The sequence below is a fragment of the Rhinopithecus roxellana genome, chromosome 4 (assembly GCF_007565055.1).
Source record: "Rhinopithecus roxellana isolate Shanxi Qingling chromosome 4, ASM756505v1, whole genome shotgun sequence".
NCBI classification, from domain to species: Eukaryota; Metazoa; Chordata; class Mammalia; order Primates; family Cercopithecidae; genus Rhinopithecus; species Rhinopithecus roxellana.
This window is the reverse complement of record NC_044552.1, coordinates 178,194,575-178,217,082: the sequence shown is the minus strand read 5'-3', so window position 1 is coordinate 178,217,082 and position 22,508 is coordinate 178,194,575. Positions and strand designations below refer to the sequence as shown.

Genomic DNA, 22,508 nt, shown 5'->3' with positions numbered 1-22,508 from the left:
CTTTCTTCTTCTTATAAAGTCATCAGTCCCATCTTGGGGGCCCTACCCTGACAACCTTATCTAATCCAAACTACCTCCCAAAGGCCCTACCTCCAAATGCCATCAACATATTAATTCAAGGATTAAGTTTCCGATACATGAAATTTGGAGGATGCATTCAAACCATAGCAGTCCCCCTGGTGATTCTGATGCACACTCAAATTTGAGAGCCACTAGTCCAGCCTTGCTATTCTTGGTGAGGTTCAAGGACTAACACTGGCATCACCTGTGAGCTAGTTGGAAATGCAGAATCTCAGACCCCAACCTGGACAGGCTCACTCAGAATCTGTGAGATCACCAGGTAATTTATTTTCGTGGTAATGTTAAATAGCTCTGATCTCAACACACATGCCTCAGGGGCCAAGTAGGTCATGTCAGTAGTGAAAGTAGCCTGGTTTCCACCCTAAAGAAAGTAGAACAATAAGAAGGCATTGTGGTGTGAAGTTTTAGTACTCTTGTTTTTAAAAATCCTGTATTATACCAATGGGGGTTAACACATTCAACCAAACTCATCAACTAAGGTTAACTGTGGTTGACATCAATTACTTTAAGCAGATTTTTAAACACAGAATTTTAATAGTGACCCTCATATTAACTTCTTCTGATCTCTTTTAGGAATTTATCAAAGAACTGCTTTCTCGGATAAGAGGCATGAGGAAACTGAGCCCTCCGCAGAAGAAGACTGTATGATTCTGGAACAGGGTGGAACTCTCCTGGAAACGAAGAAAGGGTCCTGGGATTTGTACTTCATGAAGACTTTTGTGAAAGAATAGGTGTCCTTATGAACAACGTTTTTTGTTTTTGTTTTTTTTTCTTTTTTTGGTGTGAAGGTGGGGGGTTCTATTAGACATTTATTCAAGAGCGTTCCATTTTTGGTTTTAAAGGTTTTTGTTAATGTAATATTTTAATAGCAAAGATATCATGACTCTAGCCACAGCCCAACCAAGGATTATCAAAGCAGGTGGACACTTGAAGGGCCACGCCAGGCTGCGTTTTCTGCAAGGACTCAGATGTTTAGTACCTTATGATACAGGGAAGATAGTTTTCTTACAAGTAGTTTGGTAATATTTTTTTCTTAAGTTGTACATTTGACTCAGCTGTCAAATTTCTCATACTTGTATATATCTACACACAACTAAGTTAAAATGTTGATGTGAGTTTTATTTCACATGGATGGAATAAACCTGTGGTCGTCCTTTAACTGGATGTCCCAGCACATGTGTTTTCAAGAGGCCACTAGGCATTCTTCATTGAGTGCTGCTGACTTCAACATTCACTTTATGCACCAAAGTGAAAGAATTCAGTGTATCCGTTATTTTAATGTGCTACACTACAGAAATGTTAAGTTGGTCAAGGGCTTAATTTATGGAATTTCTGTTATTTCATTGGTTGGGATGCTTTGCCAGGTCATGTGCTTATTGTCTCATTTGTGGTCTTTTAAAGTTGTATGAACCCTTAATTTGAAGAACTAACTTGATTTCTAGAGAAATGCCCACTCTAGCTAAGTGATATTTTGCATTGGAAAAAGGAAGCATTGTGTAGAAATGAATCATCTGCTTTCCACCTGGTACTGTGTATTATTCTGTCTCTAGGAAAGCAGATCAAAAGAAAGTTAGCAGATCGAGTGTCTTCTTCCTTAGAAATACATTCTGGTAGCTTCTGTGCCTGGGTAGCATCAGACCAGTGGGTGTAAACCGAGTGTTAAGTGTCAAGGTGAGAAAGCCTCACATTCTCTCAAGACAGTCACTGCTGATTCGGAAGTGTGGAGATTGCATTTCTGGCTTCTCTCAATGGCTTGTGTTGAGGACTCTGGGTGCTCCTGGCCCTAATTGTGCACCCTGATCCCCGTGCTTGGAGCTAGGCCTGGTGGTATGTTCTCGCCCTCTCAGTTATCAGCTCCTTGGAGAAGGATCAAAATTCAGATGGGATGTGGGATGGGTAATAGGTGAGAGTAGAAACTCTTCCTTTCCTCCAGGAATTCCCTGCTGCCTCCCACAGAAACCCACCTACCGTAAGATGTCTCCAGATGGCCTTGTCCAAGGATGGGGGTCAGGCATTTTATATCAAGGGTGCTCTGAACATATTTAATTTTTTAAAAAAACCATGTTTGTGAATTTTGCGTATACTGGCAAGCTTTTGAAAATGTGTTTAATTTTGTATTGTTTACCAATGATTTATTTACAAGATATTTACTCAAATAAATGGAGCTGCTTACAAGCCTGTTGACATGTGTGGCTTGCACAACACATTAACATGATAGTTTTGCTTTGTCAGTTTCTCTGCAGAGGTGAAGACCAAGCACCTGTGTCTATCTAGCTTTTCATTTTCAAAGTATTTCTAGGCATGTAATCCTGGCCCTCTACTCAGGCATCTTCAGATCAGGTGGTGAAACCAAAGGAGCTGGGCCACATTCTTGGGCTGAGAAAGAAGATGAGCTCTGTGTGCTCAGCCTGGCACTCTCCTAGGCCAACCTCCTTTCGTTTAATTAAAACTCCCCTTTCCTGTTTGACAAGAACCCTCAAAAACATTTCAAATTAGTAAACTATTTCACTTATTGTTAGAATGCCTTGCACCATGGAAGTCAGAAAAATACAGAATGGGCAGGATTTCTGTTAGGCTTAATTGACCAGCCCATGTGATAGTCTCAGATGAAGTAAGAATAGACTTTTCCTCCAAAGGCCTCTGCTCCCACCACACACCCCCTCCCCACCTTCCCTCCTGCCATTGTCAGGGCCTGGCATCCCCTGATCCCTGTGAGTGCTCCAGCCCGAAGTTTGGGCCTCTTCCTTGACTCCCCAGTATGCTCCCAGTCACCCAGCTTGTCCTCTGTGAATATGTCTCAAATCTATCCTGTGTCCAACTTTCCTGGATTGCTGCCACCACCTTGGGATTGGATTCTCCATGTCCAGGCTTGTCTCCCTCTGATCCATCCTCCACCCAGTTGCCAGAATAGTCTGATGACTCCACCCTCTGCTTGAAACCAAACCCCTCTGCATGCCTTATGAGAAATATTGTCTCTGCCTCTCCCACCTCATCTTTTGGCCTTGTACTCATGCCCAGTTCTGCCAAATTCCTTGGAGTTTCTGGCATGTTCTATGTATTTTCTTCTCTGATGCTTTGTAAAATCTGTTGCCTTGGCCCGGAACACCCTCTTTGCCAACAGGCTCTGTCCAGAGAGCTGGGTTAGATCCCCTCCTAGGTGTGTTCCCCCTCAGCTCCAGCCTATACCCCATCGTAGACGCATCCACAGTATCATTATTGTCTCTCCATTTGTTGGTGTCTTCTGTTAGAATCTAGGATCTTTGAGGCTGGGGATCTGGACTTCTCTAAGCATCTGGTCCTAGGCTTGGCCCATCAAAGAGATTGATGTGTGTTTGCCAATTGAATGAATATGACAAAAGATTCAAGAACTCCACTGTTTTCTTCCCAGCTAGAGTTTTGGTTCTTAGATCTGAGTGTACATTTGAGTCACCTGGGAAGCTTTAAAAACATTGGAAGCCTGGGCCTCAGTCAATTCTGACCAGTGAAATCAGCATCTCTAGGACAAGAGCTGGGGTGTTTGTTTTCAAACTCTCCAGCTTGTGCATCACTGGGCCTTTGGGTCACTCTTGTGCCATTGGATGGCCAGATGCATTAGCTTGACCTCAGCTCTCCATGTTTATGCTATTACAGCAGGTGGCAGCTGTGATGTTAGCATATTGGCTATTTCTCTTACAGAGTCTCCTCACTAGGGTGATGGCTCCAAATTATCCAACTTCTAGTGCCAACTTTGTGCTCACTTGAACATTGGGAAATCTCAATGTAAACTTCATGGAGTGGCTTCCATTTGTAACTATCATAATAAAAGTTAGCACTGTGCTAAGTGCATGCTTCACCTCATTTAATCCTGACGTTAACCTTATGAGGCAGGTGCCATTATTCTTATTTTACAGATAAGAAAATTAACTCAGGCTTAGCAGCTTACCTGAGTCCACACAGCTACAACACTGAGAGTCAAACCCAAACCTATTTGGCTCCAAAGTCCCATAACCATTAGGCTCTCTTGCCACTCTTAGGGGATTACTCTTAGTCCCATTCACAAGAGTGAACCCTGGGAACCACATTTAAAATGAGCCAGGTCCCTGAGCTGGCAGGGTAGGGGTGGAGGCTTTGCGGATGGAGGAGGTCCCAGCCACCTGTGGGGCTCTTCTTCACTCCTGGGAACTGAGGGGCTCCCTGCTCCCCACCTGCAGTGCAGCCAGGCCCTGTGATGCTGGCCCTCCCTTTCCAGCATCCTCTTGCCTTTTCCCATAATGTAAAGCTCCTGGACTTGGGCTTAGCAGCTGAGCAAGGAGTATCCTAGTCATCAGTTTCCTGAGAAAGAGCAGCTCAGGACAAGGTGATTTTCAGTTCCTGAAACACAGGAATTAAACAGATTTTCACTTATTTATCACTGCCATAGTTTAGATATTTGTCCCCTCCAAATCCCATTTTGAAATTTGATCTCCAGTGTCGGAGGTGAGAAGTGTTTGGGTCATGGGGGCAGATCCCTCATGAACGCTTGGTGCCATTCTCCTGCAACTGAGCAAGTACTTACTGTTAGGTCCCTCTAGATCTGGTTGTTAAAAAGAACTGGGCACCTCCTCCCCTCTCTGTCTTACTTCCTCTCTTGCCATGTAACAAGCCAGCTCTTCTCCCATGATTGGAAACTTCTGAGGTCCCCACCAAAGGCAGATGCTGGTGCCATGCTTCCTATACAGTCTGCAGAACCACAAGCCAAATAAACCTCTTTTCTGTATAAATGACCTGGCCTCAGGTACTTCTTTATAGTAACACAAACAGCCTACGACAATCACCTAAAGTCTCCATAAAAGATAGTGTGCTGTGCAGAATCAGCTTTTGGAAACATAAGCTGTTTTTGACATGACTGCTGTTTAGCAAGAGAGTGGCAGGCCCACAGCTGCTGGACACATCCCCATCCCTACTCTCCCACCCCAGTTTTGCCTCTGAATGAAAGGTTCTGGGGCTTCCCTCTGCTTCTTGGGAACCTTCCCTGGAATCTAGCCACTTTGAGAGTGAGCCTGTGTAGCCATGAGTCATATCTGTCCCACTATGGCCCCTATACTTCTTCCTTTGACTCTTGTCTTTGGGTGCTCAGGGTCAAGGACTCAGCACCCTTCAATTCTGCTGCATAGCCTAAGAGAGAAATGCTGTGGATGGCGGGGACCCTTGTCTGTTGTCTATGAAAACAACTCCTATCGGGTAGTTGGAACTTTCTGAAAGCCGTTTTCAAATTGGACACAAGCATACCACTATTTTCCCCTACTGGTTTCTCTTTGCTTGAATTAATTTTAACCCAAATAGTCCTGGAGAATTATTCCTCAGAAACTAGTCTCATTTCCTTGTGGGCTTGGGGTACAACCCACTGTGTGTTTGTAATTTGCCTGTGACAAATGGAGTGGCTTCTCAGTCTTCCGTGAGTGAGAAAGAACAGTGCAGACTTCTTGGAGTTCCCTTCCACCCCCACTCAGGAACAAATGCTGGAAATGCTTCACTAATAGCCTTCTGGTGCGGCCATGAAGGCCAACCAGTTCTCTCTTGTTGACTGGCACATCTTCCCTGGGGATGGATTGTTCTTTTAAGACTGGATTGTTCTCTACCTCTTGTGGCTCTGTGGGTGTTCCCATCACAACACATTAGCAGACATTTCAATAAGGTACTGATACTAGAACAGCTACAAACAAAGTCCTTAAGAAACCTGCTTTTCTGTTGTTTTATTGAGTCAATTGGATAAATAAGGGCAGATTAGTGTCTGGTGTGTGTTTCCTTCACACTCAGTCTCCTCAGTGGGGTGTAAATGAAACTAGCAGGGTGGCCTTCTTTGAGCTCACCTTGTTCTAGTGGATTCTAGGAGGTAATTAGTTCCAGCAAGCACAGGGAGTAAAGAAGAGTGCATTCTAAACATAGGCGCTGTATCGACTTCATCGTAATTCAGTGTTCAAGTTGTTAGGAGACATTTCTACATGGGTCTCATGTTTCTGCATGTCTTGTGAGCAGAGACTGCCTTTGTTCCAGACCCTCTTTCCAAGAATGTTTATATGTATAGCAAATAGCCTTGGAAGTTAGAGATAGTGTCTCCTTGCAGAGAAGAGTTGTCTATTACAAAATATCTGGGTTCCCTAAGTGTTGAGCCCCTCTCCTGGGATGCAACCCACTGCATGCACAGGTGTCATCTGTCCTTTGCAACACCCCAGGAGAACTGGGACTCAAGAAATGCCAATAATCTAGCCGCTGCTGTTGCTGTAACTGTCCTTCCTCTCTGACTCAGGAGTGTAGCGTCTTCTACCAGCATCTATGAAACTGACAGGCTAATTTGTTAGCTTACAGTAGTGTAAAACCTTAGACCCTACACAAGTCTTGACAATGGTCAGTTGTCTTGGTCTCTTTCAATAGGACTTGAATCATTTTTGTCATTAATAGACATTTTCTTATATTTAGACTCTGACTTGATTAATCATTTTCAAATGCATAGGGTCAGAAGTTTCCTTTAAAGAGATTTCATGCCTGGAAGTGGTCGTTCTGTGGAAGGAATTTACTTTCACAAAAGTCACCTTTTCTTGTCCTCCTTGTTAGCAACATGAAGCGAATGTTGCCTGGGGTGAAAAGGCTCATAAAAGAGAGATGGAGAGATGGACTGTCCCAGGAGTTTATAGTAAAATTACCCCATAGAGTGAGTCAGAGAAGACAAGCAAAGACTCTTGCCTCGAATCTTACTGTTTAAAATATGTGTCTACATAATAATAAATAGTGCATTGTCACTTGCTATTTTGAAATTCCCCAGTTAATCTCTAGAAGCAGTTTTGTGAACTTATTTGCAGTATCACGGCCCACCCAGTGGTTACCAAAAATAGAAATTGAAGTCAGGGAATATTTGAGGCTACCAGATTGATTCTCGTCAGGTCACTAAATGATTTACATAAAGTGTAATCCAACACATCCTCCAGGTCACAAGATGCTTGAGGGTGAGTGATTTACTATTTGGTTTTCTGTTGTTAGTAGCACAAAATTACTCCTTTGGTGCTGATAGGATTTTTAAAAGGGAACATTCCTGACTCAGACCTCCTTTCCGAAAGCTCATGGATAAGGGACAAATAAGTTGTCTTTTCTTAAATATCTTTCTACAGCACTTAGGATAGCACCTTGCTCTTTTTGGCTGTAATCTCAACATGAGGAATCAATATGTGCAATCTATAGTGTTTCATCCTCACAGAATACCCCAGAGCCATAGAGAATCACCTCTTTCTGTAATTGGTGATGAGAGAATTAACCAAAACCTCTCAAACTGATTTAAAAAGAAAAGCAGAGGTTTTTTTTTTTTTTTTTTTTTTTTTTTTTTTTTTTTCCTAATCTTATTTTCTATCTCAAACATTTGTTCTCCTTTGAGAGCTGGAAACTCCCTACTTAAATCTTTAATCTAGGAGGTCTTAAAATTATAGTTCATGTGGACTTAGTGAGGTCCTCATAATCTCTGAAACTGTGTGAGAGATGGAACTTACAGAGAGAGAAAGGAGAGACAGATTGAGGTGAGCCACACAGAACAACGGAGAGAGATGGTGATCCCAAGACAGGATGCTGAAAGGAAGAGAGCCAGAGAGCAGCAGACAGGCGTGAACATGTGCGGGAGGGTCCATGTCACATTGGGGTCTCAAAGTATCCATACCTAGAACAGGTGAAGAGCCAGGACCCAGAACCTTGGAGCCCAGGCCCACAGGAGACTACAGCCACCCAGGGAGCCAGGGCTCGGGTGTCCCAAGAACAGCCAGGGTCAAGTTCTGCCTCCCATCTTCAGCCTCAGCCCTCACCTTGGTTGGATTTCCTGGTCTCCTTCCTTCCCACATCAACCACTCTGCTGAATTCCTTCCATAGATGATCACTTCTCCCCAGGACACCGCCCCAGCAGCACGTAACAGCCTGCTTGGCAGGGAGCCTTGCATGGACCCATTCCCGCTCACTCATAGGCACACACTGGCTTGTTCAGGAGAGGGGGTTCCAGCTCCCTCCATCCTCCATGCACTCCGAGTTGGGTTGCTCTGCCTGTGGGTTCCCATACTTACAAGCCCTTGGTGTAGCTTTGCCTCCAACCCGTTGAGCATCATGTCAATTTCAGTTGCCAACGCCCTAACCCACTCCTTTGTGCCTCCATCATCTTGTTTAAGCTGTCAGACAAACAAATTAAGACAGACATGTGAATACTGCTGTGCAATACAGAGCAATGGATGGGAGGAAAGTCCATACTCTGTCATCTTATCCCCAGGAAAAAATGAAGGCGGGAAGAGTAAGAATGATGCCCTGTTCCTTGACAAAACACTTCGTGCATTCCTTTATTGTGTCATAGCTGTGCAAGGAAACAAAGCTGTTGCATTTTATTTGGGCTGGAAATGTAAAATCCATAAAATATAACTTTTAGAAGGAAGGCAATTGCTCTTTTTCCTCTTTTTCCTCGTGTCTTATCATGACAGTCATTTGATCCAAGGTACTGCTCCTTAACTTACACTTTTTATTTGGAAGAAACACTAAAGATACTTCTTAGGGCTATTGTACAGAGAAAGTAGGTTGCACTTTCTTAGGAATGGAAACTACTGTTGCTTAAGTACCGCTCACCCTCTCACCACCTGAGATGAAGAATGACTCAACCATATGATGAAACAGACAAAGCCATGTTTCTAATGAGGCCAGAGCCTGAAGGCAGAAACCCTTCAAGAGCTGAATTTCCCATTTTGTTGCCAACAACAAATAAACTCAGTGTTGCGCTCAATGATGATTAATCCGGTGAAAACCATGCAGAAATGAAGGAGCTTTAAAATGATCATAATTCATCAACCCAACCATCTCCCTCGGATACTCACTTCATTACTAAGAGAGTAATTATTTTTGTGTTGTCAGTTTTAGGGAAAAGCCCTTGAGGGTTATTCATTGGTAATTGGAAAAATAAATGTTAATGTCTTCTGTGGATTAGGAAAGAATGTTTTGTGACTAACTGTTCAGACGCTTCTATTGAATTGCCTGAGTTTGGAAGTTTCATTGGTTTTCCACCCAAGGCTTCATAAAAGCTTTCAAATTACCTGTAGCTGTCAGAGAGGAGTCTCCTCAAGGAGATGGATGAAGCCTGCCCACAATGCTGCATTCCAGGTTTTTGTAATAATGCGGTGGCAGCCCCACCTCTCCCCTGACCCTTTTTATTTATTTAATTTTATTTTCTTGAGATGGAGTCTCATTCTGTCACCCAGGCTGGAGTGCAAATGTGCAATCATGGCTCACTGCAACCTCTACCTCCCAGGTTCAGGTGATCCTCCCACCTCAGCCTCCTGAGTAGCTGGGACTACAGGTGTGCACCACTATGCTGGCTAATTTTTGTATTTTTTGTAGAGACAGGGTTTCACCATGTTGCGCAGACTTGTCTCATTCTTGGGCTCAGGCAATCCTGCCTGCCTTGGCCTCCCAAAGTGTAGGCCTGGACTCTTTTTAAATTGTGGTCCCAAGGCCAAGCTGTAGTGCCACTGATTTTCCTCATTGAGGAAATGAGCTTAGATTATTAGAAGTGAAGAAGTCAGCAGGCCCCCTGAGGTTTCAGTAGCCACAACGCTTGAGGTGCAGCCTCTGGGAACCCAATCTCTTGATCTACAAGGGTCGCTATGGGGAATGTGAAAAAATAGGACAAAAATACTATCCAGCCCCAGCAGGAAAGATTAGGATGGCCCTTGACAGTGTGGAGTGGTAAATACACCCATAAGGATGTGTTGAAGAATGAAGGGCTGGGGTGGAATTGTCTTCCCTCTGTAATATATTGACAAAAGGGCCGGGTTTAGTTTTTCTCTGCCGAATAGTCCAAAGCAGTTGTGGCAAGAACAGGCCCAGGAAGAGCCAGGGTCTCCCTCTTACTATTAATTTTGGATGACCCCATGCAGCGCCCATTTGGCCTGTCCAGCTCACATGACCACACACAGGTTTTATCAAGAATCTCTTCCCAGCCGGGCGCGGTGGCTTACGCCTATAGTCCCAGCACTTTGGGAGGCCGAGGTGGCCAGACTGCTTGAGCTCAGGAGTTTGAGACCAGCCTGGACAACACGGCAAGACCCCTTCTCTACAAAAAATATGAAATATTAACCGGCATGGTGGTGTATGTCTATAATCCCAGCTACCTGGGAGGCCGTGCTAGGAGGATCACCTCAGCCTAGTGGTTGAGGCTGCAGTGAGCTGTGATTGATCCAGTGCACTGCAGCCTGGGTGAGAGAGTGAGAACCTGTCAAAAAAAAAAAAAAAAAAAAAAAAAAAAAAAAAAAAAAAAAAAAGAAAAGAAAGAAAGAAAGAAAAGAGAAAAGAAAAGAATCTACAAGCTCAAGCTGCAAGTAATGGGGCCATCAGCTACCTTTTATTGAGTGCTTACCATGCCAGGTACTGTGTGCACTTGAGTTTATTGTCCACAGAATCTTCATAGTCACCCTTGCCTCAGGAGGGGACTGTCATTCCCATTATAAAGATAAGGAAACTGAGGCTTGGAGAGATTAAGTACTATAAGGTCATACATTCAGTAGATGATAGAGCCTCTATTGCAAGGCCAGCAATCTGATTACAAAGCCAATTCTGCTGAACTGGAAAATTCTGCTAAAGCTCGTGCTTATACATGGAACTTACACTCCAAGTTAAACTGTTACCTGGGATAGGGAGGCATGGGTGATCATGTCTTTTACCTCCTATCTTGTGATATGTATGTTGTATTAGTCCATTTTCATGCTGCTGATAAAGACATACCTGAGACCAGGTAATTTATACAGAAAAAAAGGTTTAATGGACTTACAGTTCCACGTGGCTGGAGAAGCCTCACGATCATGGTAGAAGGGAAGGAGGAGCAAGTCACATCTTACGTGGATGGCAGCAGGCAAAGAGAGAGCTTGTGCAGGGAAACTCCCCCTTATAGAACCATCAGAGTTCATGGGACTTATTCACTATCACAAGAACAGAACAGTAAAGACCTGCTCCCATGATTCAATTACCTCCCACCAGGTCCCTCCCACAACACGTGGGAATTCAAGATGAGATTTAGGTGGGGACACAGCCAAACCATATATAATATATGTATTAAGGCAAGCCCTAAATTAGGTGCTAGATTAAGCAGTCTGTGGTTCTGGTACGCTGATCTGAATATTTCCTCCACAGAACCCATTAATCAAGCCATGCAAATATTGCAGGGAAGGGTCTTGCCCAGAACACATTGAAAGGGGGTTAGGGGCAGGGGAGTAGGGTATCATCTTCATTGTGATTTTCTGTGGGCCTCTAGTGGACTACAGGAGACTGACAGAGTGAAAAGAATACTTGGGCCTATTATAGCCCAGCCTGGTGTCTGAGCAACTGATTTAATCTGTCTGACCTTCTTGGGATTCTCTTTATCTATAAACTTAAGAACACTTACCCTGACAATTCCACAGGGTAGAAAGGCTCAAATGAGCAATTAATGTGAAAAGGTTTGGCACAGTGTAAACACATACAGGGGAAAGGTCATGTTCATTAGTTTGGAAGCTTGAGTAACTACAAAGATGTGGTGCCGATCAATGAATCAGTCGATCAGTCAATCAAGAGCAGTGATCTTGAAATCTGAATCCAGGGCTGGATGTGGTAGCTCACACCTGTAATCCCAGCACTTTGGGAGGCCGAGTTAGGGGAATCACCTGAGGTCAGGAGTTTGAGACTAGCCTGGGCAACATGGTGAAACCCCATCTCCACCAAAAATACAAAAATTAGCCAGGTACCATGGCACACAGTTGCACTTTTAGCTACTGGGGAGACTAAGTCAGGAGAATCCCTTGAGCTCAGAAAGTGGAAGTTGCAGTGAGCTGAGATCATGCCATTGCCCTCCAGCCTGGGCAACATAGTGAGACCCTATCTTAAAAAAAAAAAAATCTGAATCTCGCTCCAGCTCTGCTTTTACTTTCTATGTGATTCCCATTGTTGACTTAGGTATCTGCCCCTTGTTTTCTTCATCTGTAAAATGTAAACAACAGCAAGATTAGAGTTAGTTCATGTGTGGGTAAGGGCATAGATACATAAAGCACCTTACTACTATCACCTCCCTATTCAATTACCTCCCACCAGGTCCCTCCCACAACACATGGAAATTCAAGATGAGATTTAGGTGGGGACACAGCCAAACCATATATAATATATGTATTAAGGCAAGCCCTAAATTAGGTGCTAGATTAAGCAGTCTGTGGTTCTGGTACACTGATCTGAATATTTCCTCCACAGAACACATTAATTACGCCATGCAAATATTGCAGGAAAGGGTCTTGCCCAGAACACATTGAAAGGGGGTTAGGGGCATTGCAAGGGAGGTAATTAGGAAGATCCTGCGTTGCAGTTACTTAGAATACTTTTCTTGCTCATATTCAGTTTGAAAAGTAATGACCGCGTCCTTTGTAGGGACATGGATGCAGCTGGAAACCATCATTCTTAGCAAACTATCACAAGAAGAGAAAACCAAACACCGCATGTTCTCACTCATAGGTGGGAACTGAACAATGAGATCACTTGGACTCGGGAAGGGGAACATCACACACTGGGGTCTATCATGGGGAGGGGGGAGGGGGGAGGAGGGAGGGATTGCATTGGGGAGTTATACATGATATAAATGATGAATTGATGGGTGCTGACGAGTTGATGGGTGCAGCACACCAACATGGCATAAGTATACATATGTAACAAACCTGCACGTTATGCACATGTACCCTAGAACTTAAAGTATAATAAAAAAAAAAAAAAAAAGAAACTTCTGAAAAAAAAAAAAAAGAAAAGAAAAGTAATGACCACTAAGGACCTTCTTCCTTTTTCTCCTTTTTGTCCTTCTGGGGCTGTTTCTATCATTCATCTGATCTGATAAACCATGAGTGTGAAACCAGCGGAAGTTCAGTGAAGCTGACGGCACACCTTAAGTCTGTGACACCATGATTAGATGTCTCTAGAAGCAGGACTAGAACATCTGTCCCCTAGGACAAGTGTTCACACCCCAGAATTCTCAAGCTCTCAAATTCCACAGTCAAGAGTTTGAAGGGTCTGGAAAAAATTTTTTTTAATATCTTTGTTGTCTGTGTGTTACATTTTCCACTTTTTGATATTGAAATGTGTTTTCATTGTTTCTCCCTCTTGGGGTCATATTTGGCCAGGGAGCGGGAGTGGCAGTTGAGCAAGAATCCAAAATCCAATAACCATCCCAGAGGGCCAAATTATAGGTGGGAAAATGGCCCACCATATCTAAGATTCAGAGGACAAGAAACCCACCTACAGAGGCACATGTGTTTTTTTCAAGCATTTCTCAGGGACACTGCTTTTTAAATCAAGGACAAAGTTAGGAAAGATCATCTTTAATTAAACCTGCAGTCAGTCCCTTTGGGGCTGTGTGCTGTGTTCACCTCTTAAATTCTGTATTCCAATTAGCAGAATCCTTGTTCCTGGCTCCAAGGCTTTATTTGCAGGTCTCACCATTCTTTGGTAGCTGTAATCTCTTTGATTTTGTCTGGAAGCACCCGCTTTACCGTTTCCTCCTCTGGTGTCTCAGCGTGCATATTTTTTTCCTTTCTTGATGTATCTTTGTTGTTGAGATTGCTGCTAGGAGCAGAGCCTGTTCTCTCTCTTAAAGCACCACTGCCTGCTTCTCACCAGCCCTGGATATTTACCTTTCCCCCAAATCTGCCTCCACCTGTCCATGGTATTTAATAAAGATGCTGACTGGCATTTCCTGGTCCTCCAGAACCTTATGGAAGTGATGTTCCCTCCTATAATATAAGAGGAGGTCTTGCAGAAAAGATAGAGGATGCTTCCCCCCTGCTGACCCTTCCTCCAAATCAATTAGCAAAAGTCAGTTGATTTAAACAAAATCTTCATCACTTTATACACAATCATTTAAAAAGACACCAGAAAACATGGAGCTTCTTTCCAGCACTCCACATATTACCCCTAAAAGACTCCAGCTTCCTGCAATTAAGAGCTATAAATTACTCAGTACTTTTTTTTTTTTTTTTTTTTTTTTTTTTTAGAGATAGGGTCTGGGTCTTTTGCCCAGAGTACAGCGGTGTGACCATGGCTCGCTGTAATCTCAAACTCCTGAGCTCAAGCAGTCCTCCACCACAGCCTCCTGAGTAGCTGGGACTACAGGCGCATGTTACCACACCCGACTAATTTTAAAAATGTTTTTGTAGAGATTGGGTCTATTTTGTCCAGGCTGGTCTCGAACTCCTAGACTCCAGCAGTCCTCCTGCCTCAGCTTCTCAAAGTGCTGGGACTACAGCCACTGTGCCAGGCAAGCAGTAATTTTTAAAAAATTATTATAACAAAATACTTTTCGTGTACAGAAAAATCTAGGGAATAATATTGAAAGATGTCTCTTTTTCTGTCTCTCTACTTGACATTTCACTTAAGAAATGAAACATTATAGGTGAGACAGAAACCCTCTTGGTACCTGTCCCTGACCCTTTCCTCTCTCTCCATAGAGGTAACTATTAACCCGAAGTTGGTGTGAATCCTTACCTTACATCTTTTTTCTTTTTACTCCTTCTGAAGGGGTCTGTACCTATGCATTTGAAACTTCCTAAAATAGTATCATACTTTATGTGCCTGAGCACCTTGCTTTTTACATGTGAGTCTTCTGTGTTGAGCATTGTGACCACCTTCTCTGTTCTTAGGGGGAGGCCTAATCCGTCCCAGATGGATGTGTTGGCCTCTCCTGACACAGTGCTAGGATGGGCCTTGGGATGCCTGGCGTCCACAGCAGTGAGAATTTGCCTTCTGGCAGTGCTTCCCAAAGTCACCTGATCCTAGGACCCCTGCGGTGGGGGTGGGGAGGGGCATTGTTAAAAACGCAGATCCCTGAGCCTACTCCATGATGCATCTACCACCCACGAGCCATTCAATGCCCACAGGTGAGTCTTAAGACGGTCTTGCAAGTTTGGGAAACTCCACAGCAAATGCTGTGGTTCTGGTACACTGATCTGAATATTTCCTCCACAGAACACATTAATTAAGCCATGCAAATATTGCAGGGAAGGGTCTTGCCCAGAACACATTGAAAGGGGGTTAGGGGCATTGCAAGGGAGGTAATTAGGAAGATCCTGCGTAATTAGGAGCCTCCAGGAGTTTCAGCTCCAGAACAGATGCTGTTTTCAGGACAGACGTGACAGGCAGCTCTCACTGAACACATAGTCACGGCATGCTGGAATTCTTTGGTATACTTTTGGCAGATGCTAATTAAGGCTTCTGGTTTTTATGATTATCTAGAGTAGAAAATGTATGGGCAATGGAGGCAATCCTCCAAAACAAAGAAAATGTTGACAAAGCCATGAATAAAGCATCAATATTTGTAAGGAAAAATACATAGTCAGGAACTTTCAAAAATGAAATAATCCAGGTCATTGGCAGTGGGGCCTCCAACAAGCTCATGCTGGTCACAATGGACAATGTTTAAATTAGAATAACAGGAGGGGAATCGGTTGACTCTGTTTGGATTAGAGAAGAAAGCACCTTGTTCTCAGAATCAAGTTGTTGGTTTGAATAAAGCCTGGAATCCTGGAAGTCCAGGGAAATGTGACATGGCCCTATGGCCCTACAGGTGTGGTGTCATGGTTTCATTAAGGCGGAGGGGTAGACTGGAGGCTGCTACCACAAAGGCTTCTGACAAACAATGGCCGCTGAGCTCCCTGTACTGCATGAGGTGGGAGCAAACAGGAAAGTCACCACCAGGCAGCCAGAGGAACTTGGCAAAATCGGCAGTGTTGGCCTCTGGGTCATGTAGACAAGGGGATAATTAGAGCAAGTCCCAGACACAGCAAGGAGGGCTGCTTGCTGCTTGACAGCTTTGCACAACTGGCCTACACCCACCCCTTCCATCCTGCACCCCTGCATGCATGCACAAGATGGAGCAGGCACAGGATGCCATGTGCACAGGATGCCACATACACAGGATGCCGCATGTACAGAATGGTGCATGCACAGGATGGGGCATGCGCAGGATGCTTTGTGCACAGGATTCTGTGTTAACAGGATGCCGCATTCATGGGATGCCACACTCACAGGCACACACTCTGCTGGCTCCACTGGCGTTCTGTGCTCTGGATCTGTCTCTGACTTTCCCCACGTCTCCTCCTCTACAAGGAGGCACCAGTTGGGTACCACTTCTCCCAGATGACACTGTGCCTACCTCAGCAAATAGCATGCACATCTCTGAAGGCCTGTTTCAGGCTATGTGGTAGGTCCAGGTGGTTCCTTCCTTGCCTCTCAAATCACTCAGTGGCCTGCTCAGCTGCTGGGAAGGAACAGCCTCAGACACACACTCTGTGCAGCCACAGTCCTGGACACAGTTCCACCAAAGGACTGAGGAGTAGCCATGCTGACTCGGGTCACTCACCTCCTAAAGACATTCAGGACAAATGGAAAATACTTCCTTTCCTTCTGTCTCCATACCAGCCATGAGCTAACAGGAACGGGTCCCTGTATCTGTCTTCCTTAGTCCTCCGCGTGCCAGGGGCAAGGACAGCCCAGGCAGTGGCAGTACAGTGACTACCTCCTGAGCTGGCCCACGGTGTCTGCAAGCTGGGCGTGGTCTGCATTCAATCCACCTGAAGATGAGAACCTCATTTTATTGTTCCACTTAGAGGCCAATTTTGCAAACTCTGAAAGAAAAAGAAATCCTTGGCTATCATCTGTGAAAAACATACCCTTGGCATTTAATAACTGACATTAGTGTGACATTTCATCGTTTTAATTTTTTAAAAGTCATTTGATATTCTCATCAACTCAGTGAAGCAGGTGAAGCAAATATTGTTTTTTAAAAAAAAATTATTGTCCCCTTATAGATGAAGAATTTAAAGCTTGAAGACAATTTTAGGCCTTCCTGAAATTTCTGAAGAGCCCAGAGGTGGTATGTGATGAATCTGAGACTTAGGCCCAAATCTTAAAAATTACTTAATCGTGTGATTTTTTTTAACTAGACTATTGGTTGTATTGGTCAGGGTTCTCCAGAGAAACAGAACCAATAGGACACAACACACACACACACACACACACTATATTTGTATAGGCACAAGTGTGTGTATTTATAAAAATATATTATTTTAAGGAATTGGCTCATGTGAGTGTGGGGGCTGGGAAGTCCAAACTCTGTAGTGCAGGCTGGGAGGCTGGAAACTCAGGTAAGAGCTAATGATGCTGTTTTGATGCAGAATTTCTCTTTTGTGGGAAACTTTAGTTTTTGCTTTTAAGACCTTCAACTGTTTGGATAAGGCCTACCCACCAACGTTACTGAAGTTAATCTCCTTTACTTAAAGTTGACTGATTATAGATGTTAACTATATCTACAAAGTACTTTCTCAGCAATACCTAGATTAGTGTTTGATTAAATGGGTACTATAGCCTAGCCAAGTTGATACATAAAGCTAACCACCACAACTATACCATGGAAATTCTCCTAGTAAAAGTCTAAATTTTTGCCGGGCATGGTGGCTCACACCTGTAATCCCAGCACTTTGAGAGGCTGAGGCAGGCAAATCATCTGAGGTCAAGAGTTCAAGACCAGCCTGGCCAACATGGTGAAACCCCATCTCTACAAAAATACAAAAATTAGCTGGGCATGATGGCGAGTGCCTGTAATCCCAGCTATACGGGAGGCTGAGACTGGAGAATCGCTTGAACCCGGGAGGTGGAGATTTCAGTGAGCTGAGAGCACGCCATTGCACTCTAGCCTGGGTGACTGAGTGAGACTCAAAAAAAAAAAAAAAATCTAATTTTATGGCTGGCAGAACTAAGAATGAACACATAGAGGGATAAGAGTGAAACTGAAGATTTCTGCAATGGTCTGTATTCCATTGACAATGTGTCCCTTGAAGGTGGGTCTGCATCACATTCAGCCTTGGATCCCAGCACCCAGCACAGTGCCTGGCTATGGTAGATCATCAGTAACCATGTGTCCAAGGAATATGTTTTAGCCCACCTTATTATCTCACAGATGCTCATCATAGAATTAACCATAACTTGTAAAACCAGTGGCTTCCAGGCCTTTCCAGCCGTAGGAGATGTGCTCTGGGGCTGACTGTCTGGTTCCAAGTGTTGCCTCCCCATTTTCCAGCTGTGCCACCTTGGGCGAGTACCTAGCCCTCTCTGTGCTCCATTTCCTTCATTTGAAAAATGGAGGTGATCATTGTATCTACATAGGGTGGTTGTGCAAATTGAATGAGTTGATTCATATGAGGTACTTAACTCACACAATGCCTGGCACATAGAAATACCCAATAACTGTAAGCTATTAGTCCTATTATTATGTACACATATGCCCTAAATTATTTTGTGTTGAGCCCCACATTCTTCACTTGTAGGAAATCTAGACTTCACAGATTGTTCTTCCTTAGATATTTTCCAGATTCCTGGGTTACCAGGAATAATTGTACACATTGGAAGTAGATTGATAAATAATTAATAAGATTCTGTCTTCTGGAAAAGAATCCCTCCAAATTAAAACAATCATGAGTAGCCTAGTGTATTAGTTTACAGGCTGCCATAAACGAAGTACCAAAAACTGGGTGGTTAAACAACAGAAATTTATTGTCTCATAGTCCAGGAGGCCAGAGCCCAAAATTAAGGTGTTGACAGGGTTGCTTCCTCCAGGGCACTCTGAGGGAAAATCTGTTCCATGTCTCTCCCTGAGCTTCTAGCCTCAGGCGTTCCTTGGCTTGTAGAGAGGTGTCTTCTCCCTGTGTCTTCACATCATCTTCCCTCCATGAGTGTCTATCTGTGTCCACATTTCCCCTTCTTATAAGGATGCCAGTCATATTGGATTAGAGTCTTCCTGATGACTTCATCTTAACTTGATCATCTGTAAAGACACTAAGTCCAAATAAGGTCCTATTCACAGGTGCTGGGGGTTAGAACTTCAACATCTTTTGGGTGTACCCAGTTCAACCTATAACACCCTGCTTTCATACTGGTCCCAGTGAACTGTAAACTGTGCTTATATCTTGGCCCCAAAGTAATGCCCTTTAACTGATGAATACATTCCTGGTTTCAAGGTATTTATGTGCAGAGGAACTCTAGCCGACTGATGTTGAGGGCCATGTGCTGTTATTTTAACATTTGCTGTTGTTATATTTCAACATCTTTTTCATATCTTACAATAAGTCCTCATTTAGTTGGTGAGGCTAGTGGGAAAATATGGGTTGGAAAGAAAACTAGAAATAAAAAACTATGATGAAGGCCAACACCATGACACACACTATACTATTACCTTCAGAGGAGAGGAGGCTCAGTGAAATATCAGAGATAGTGCCAAAACAATTTTTACAAAGCATTATTACATGGTTGTTGATTTACATGCTCTGAGAAGTTATTTCCCTTCTTTACATTTATTTCCATGTAAAACTGACTTTGGATTATGCAAGGACTTCGGGCTGAGTCCCTCGGTGCAATGTTCCAGCTCAGCACTTATGGAATGCTGCATGCCCGCCCACACATCTTCACACGTGGCTCCGTTGGATGAAACATCATTTCACGAGATATCACCCTGAAATGTATAGGGAAGCAACTGTCACTATATCAAGTAGATGCAGTTACTGAGATACACAGAGGCTAGAGGCTAGTGAGAGGCAGGGCCTGTTTGTGCTGTGGCCTCCAGTGGAAGAGCGTGGGAGAACAATAGAACCCTTCCATGTGTACAACACTGAGTTCAGAGTGTTCAGGGAGCTGGTCCCAAAGTTTCTCAGAAAGATAGCAAAATCCTTAATGATGGGAAAAGATGGAGTTACTCACTGTGGATCCATTCTGCAATGTTTCTCCTTGAAGTGAGATCAAATGCCTGACCATGAGTTGTCCTGAGGTCTCCTCCTTTTGTAAGAGATTGGCCAGAAATCAATTGCCTGATTGAAGTCAGCCTTGCCGTTAACTAAAGATCAAGCCAGATGGCACAGGTCACTAAAGATGACTGGTTCTGCCCCTGCTGGGAACAGTTCTTGGGCCAGCTGCTCTAAGTCCCCCGCCAGCTTTCCACAAATGTCTGACCATCTTGTCACCCTCTTCCTGCAGACATGATCAGACACATTCCCTTCCCCTGAGCCTGTCTGTAGGGAACTGTGCAGTGCCAGCAGAGTTCTGGAAGGATGAAGTGTTGAGTCTCTGTTGGGTACAGACACATCCAGTTACTGGCAGGACAGAGTAGTGCTGTGGGCGTTTAATCAAGATTCTGTTAGGCGGGGAGGTGTGCTGAGGCTGGAGTTCAGCAGGGAGTGAGAGCAATTCCTTCTATTTCCTGAGGACCTACAATGTGCTGGTCCAGCAGTAAGTGCTTCATATACATTACTTCATTTAATTCCCACAACATTCCAGTGAGGCTGGTGGGTACCAGTACTGCTGCTGTCCCTTTTCACAGAGAAGGAAACTGAGGCTCCAGGTCATAAAGAAGTTGCTTACGTATACAACTAAGATCAGGAGAGCCAGGATGTTAGCTACTTGGTCTGATTCCAGAGTAAGGTCTTCAGGTCTTGGAATCAGAGTTGGTCTGATTCCAAGGTCGGTCTGTCTGCAAAGACATCAAGGAGTTCACAGTGCAGTGGGAGAGAGAGACAAGCCAGCTGGGATTATATGACATGACATGATGGTATGATATTATAGTGTGATATGATATATGATATGATCTGGTATAATGATGTATGATAATATGATATGGTATGATGATATGATAATATGATATGGTAAGATATATGATGATATGGTAGAAGATATGGTATGATACAGTATGATATATGATGAAATGGTATGGAATGATATCTGATATGACAATATGATATGGTATAATGACATATGATGATATATGATGATATGATATGGAATATGATATAATATGGTATGATGATATATGATGATATGATGTGGCATGATATAGTATGACATGAAATTATATGGAATGATGATATATGATATGATATGATGGTATGGTATGATGATATATGATGATATGATATGATACATGATATGACATGGTATGATGATACATGATGATATGATGTGGTATGATAGGATATAGTATCATATATGATAAAATGGTATGCTATGATACTATGGTATGATATATGATGACATATATGATTATATGATGTATGATATGATATGGTATGATGATATTTGATGGTATGGTATTATGATATATGGTATGCTATGGTATGATATATGATGATGTGGTATGGTATGGTATATGCTATGATATGGTATGATGATATATGACATATGATATATGATGATATGATGTATATGATATGGTATGATGATATATGATATGTGATATGATATGATGATATATGATGGTATAGTATTATGATATATGATATACTATGGTATATGATGATATATGATGATGTGGTATGGTATGATATATGATATGTGATATATGATGACATATGATATATGATGATATGATGTATGATATGATTTGGTGTGATATATGATATAATATGGCATGGTGATATGTGATGATGTGGTATGGTATAATGAAATGATATATGATATGGTATGATGATGTGATATGATACGATGAAATGATATTATATGGCCTGTGATGAGGCTATGGAAACAGGGAAAAGACACTGGATGGAGTCTTGTGGGGGCAGGGAGATCATGAAAGCATTTCCAAAGTTGGAGTTCTAGCTGTGTGTCCCCCCAGCACCCTATGATGGTTAATGTTATGTTAGCTTGACTGGGCCATGGGATGCCCAGATATTTAGTCAATCTTATTCTGGGTATTTCTGTGAGGATGATTTTAGACAAGTTTAACATCCAAATTAAGAGACTGAGGACAGCTGATTGCCCTCCCCAATGCAGGTGGGCCTCGTCCAATCAGCTGAAGGCCTGAAGAGAACAGAAGGCTGAATCCCCTGTGAGTAAAAGTCCTCCTGCCTGATTGCTTTCAAACTGGGACATCAGCTTTTTTTCCTGCCTTCAGACTCGAACTGAAGCATCTGCTCTGCACTTCCTGGGTCTCCAGCTTGCAGACTCCCTCTGCAGATCTTGGGACCTGCCCGCCTTTATAATTATGTGAACCAATTCCTTATAATGAATCGCTTTATATGCACACACACGCATCCTATTGGTTGTTTCCCTGGAGAGCCATGACTTGCACACACCCTGTTCTTATTCTATCACATTGCCTGTTACAGCATCTCAGTGCTGTCCATTTAACTGCATCTCCTACTGAGCTGGAAGCTCTGGTGGTTAGGGACAGGTCTGCTCATTCACTGCTGCCTTCCCCCGCACTCGGTAACCGTGCACACAGAATAAGCCTAGCAGAATGCCTGTGGATGGACTGACCAATGAAAACAATGAGGTGCTGGGACCCGAAGGCTGAGTGACATGAGTCATGAGGAGGCATAGGAGGTGGTGGAGTCGGAGGTGGGAGGAGGATGATGTAGCAAAGG

The 22,508-nt window shown here is 43.4% G+C and overlaps 1 protein-coding gene across 1 annotated transcript in view; it reads left to right on the top strand.

Moving 5' to 3' along the window:
- Window positions 1-2,261, top strand: part of PPP1R14C (protein phosphatase 1 regulatory inhibitor subunit 14C) — a 107,552-nt gene extending 105,291 nt beyond the window's left edge. The window contains exon 4 of the mRNA XM_030929636.1: window positions 655-2,261. Within this exon, the coding sequence (XP_030785496.1) occupies window positions 655-729 (75 nt within the window). The 3' untranslated portion in view covers window positions 730-2,261. The remainder of the gene's footprint in view (window positions 1-654) is intronic.
- The last annotated feature ends 20,247 nt before the right edge of the window (window positions 2,262-22,508 follow it).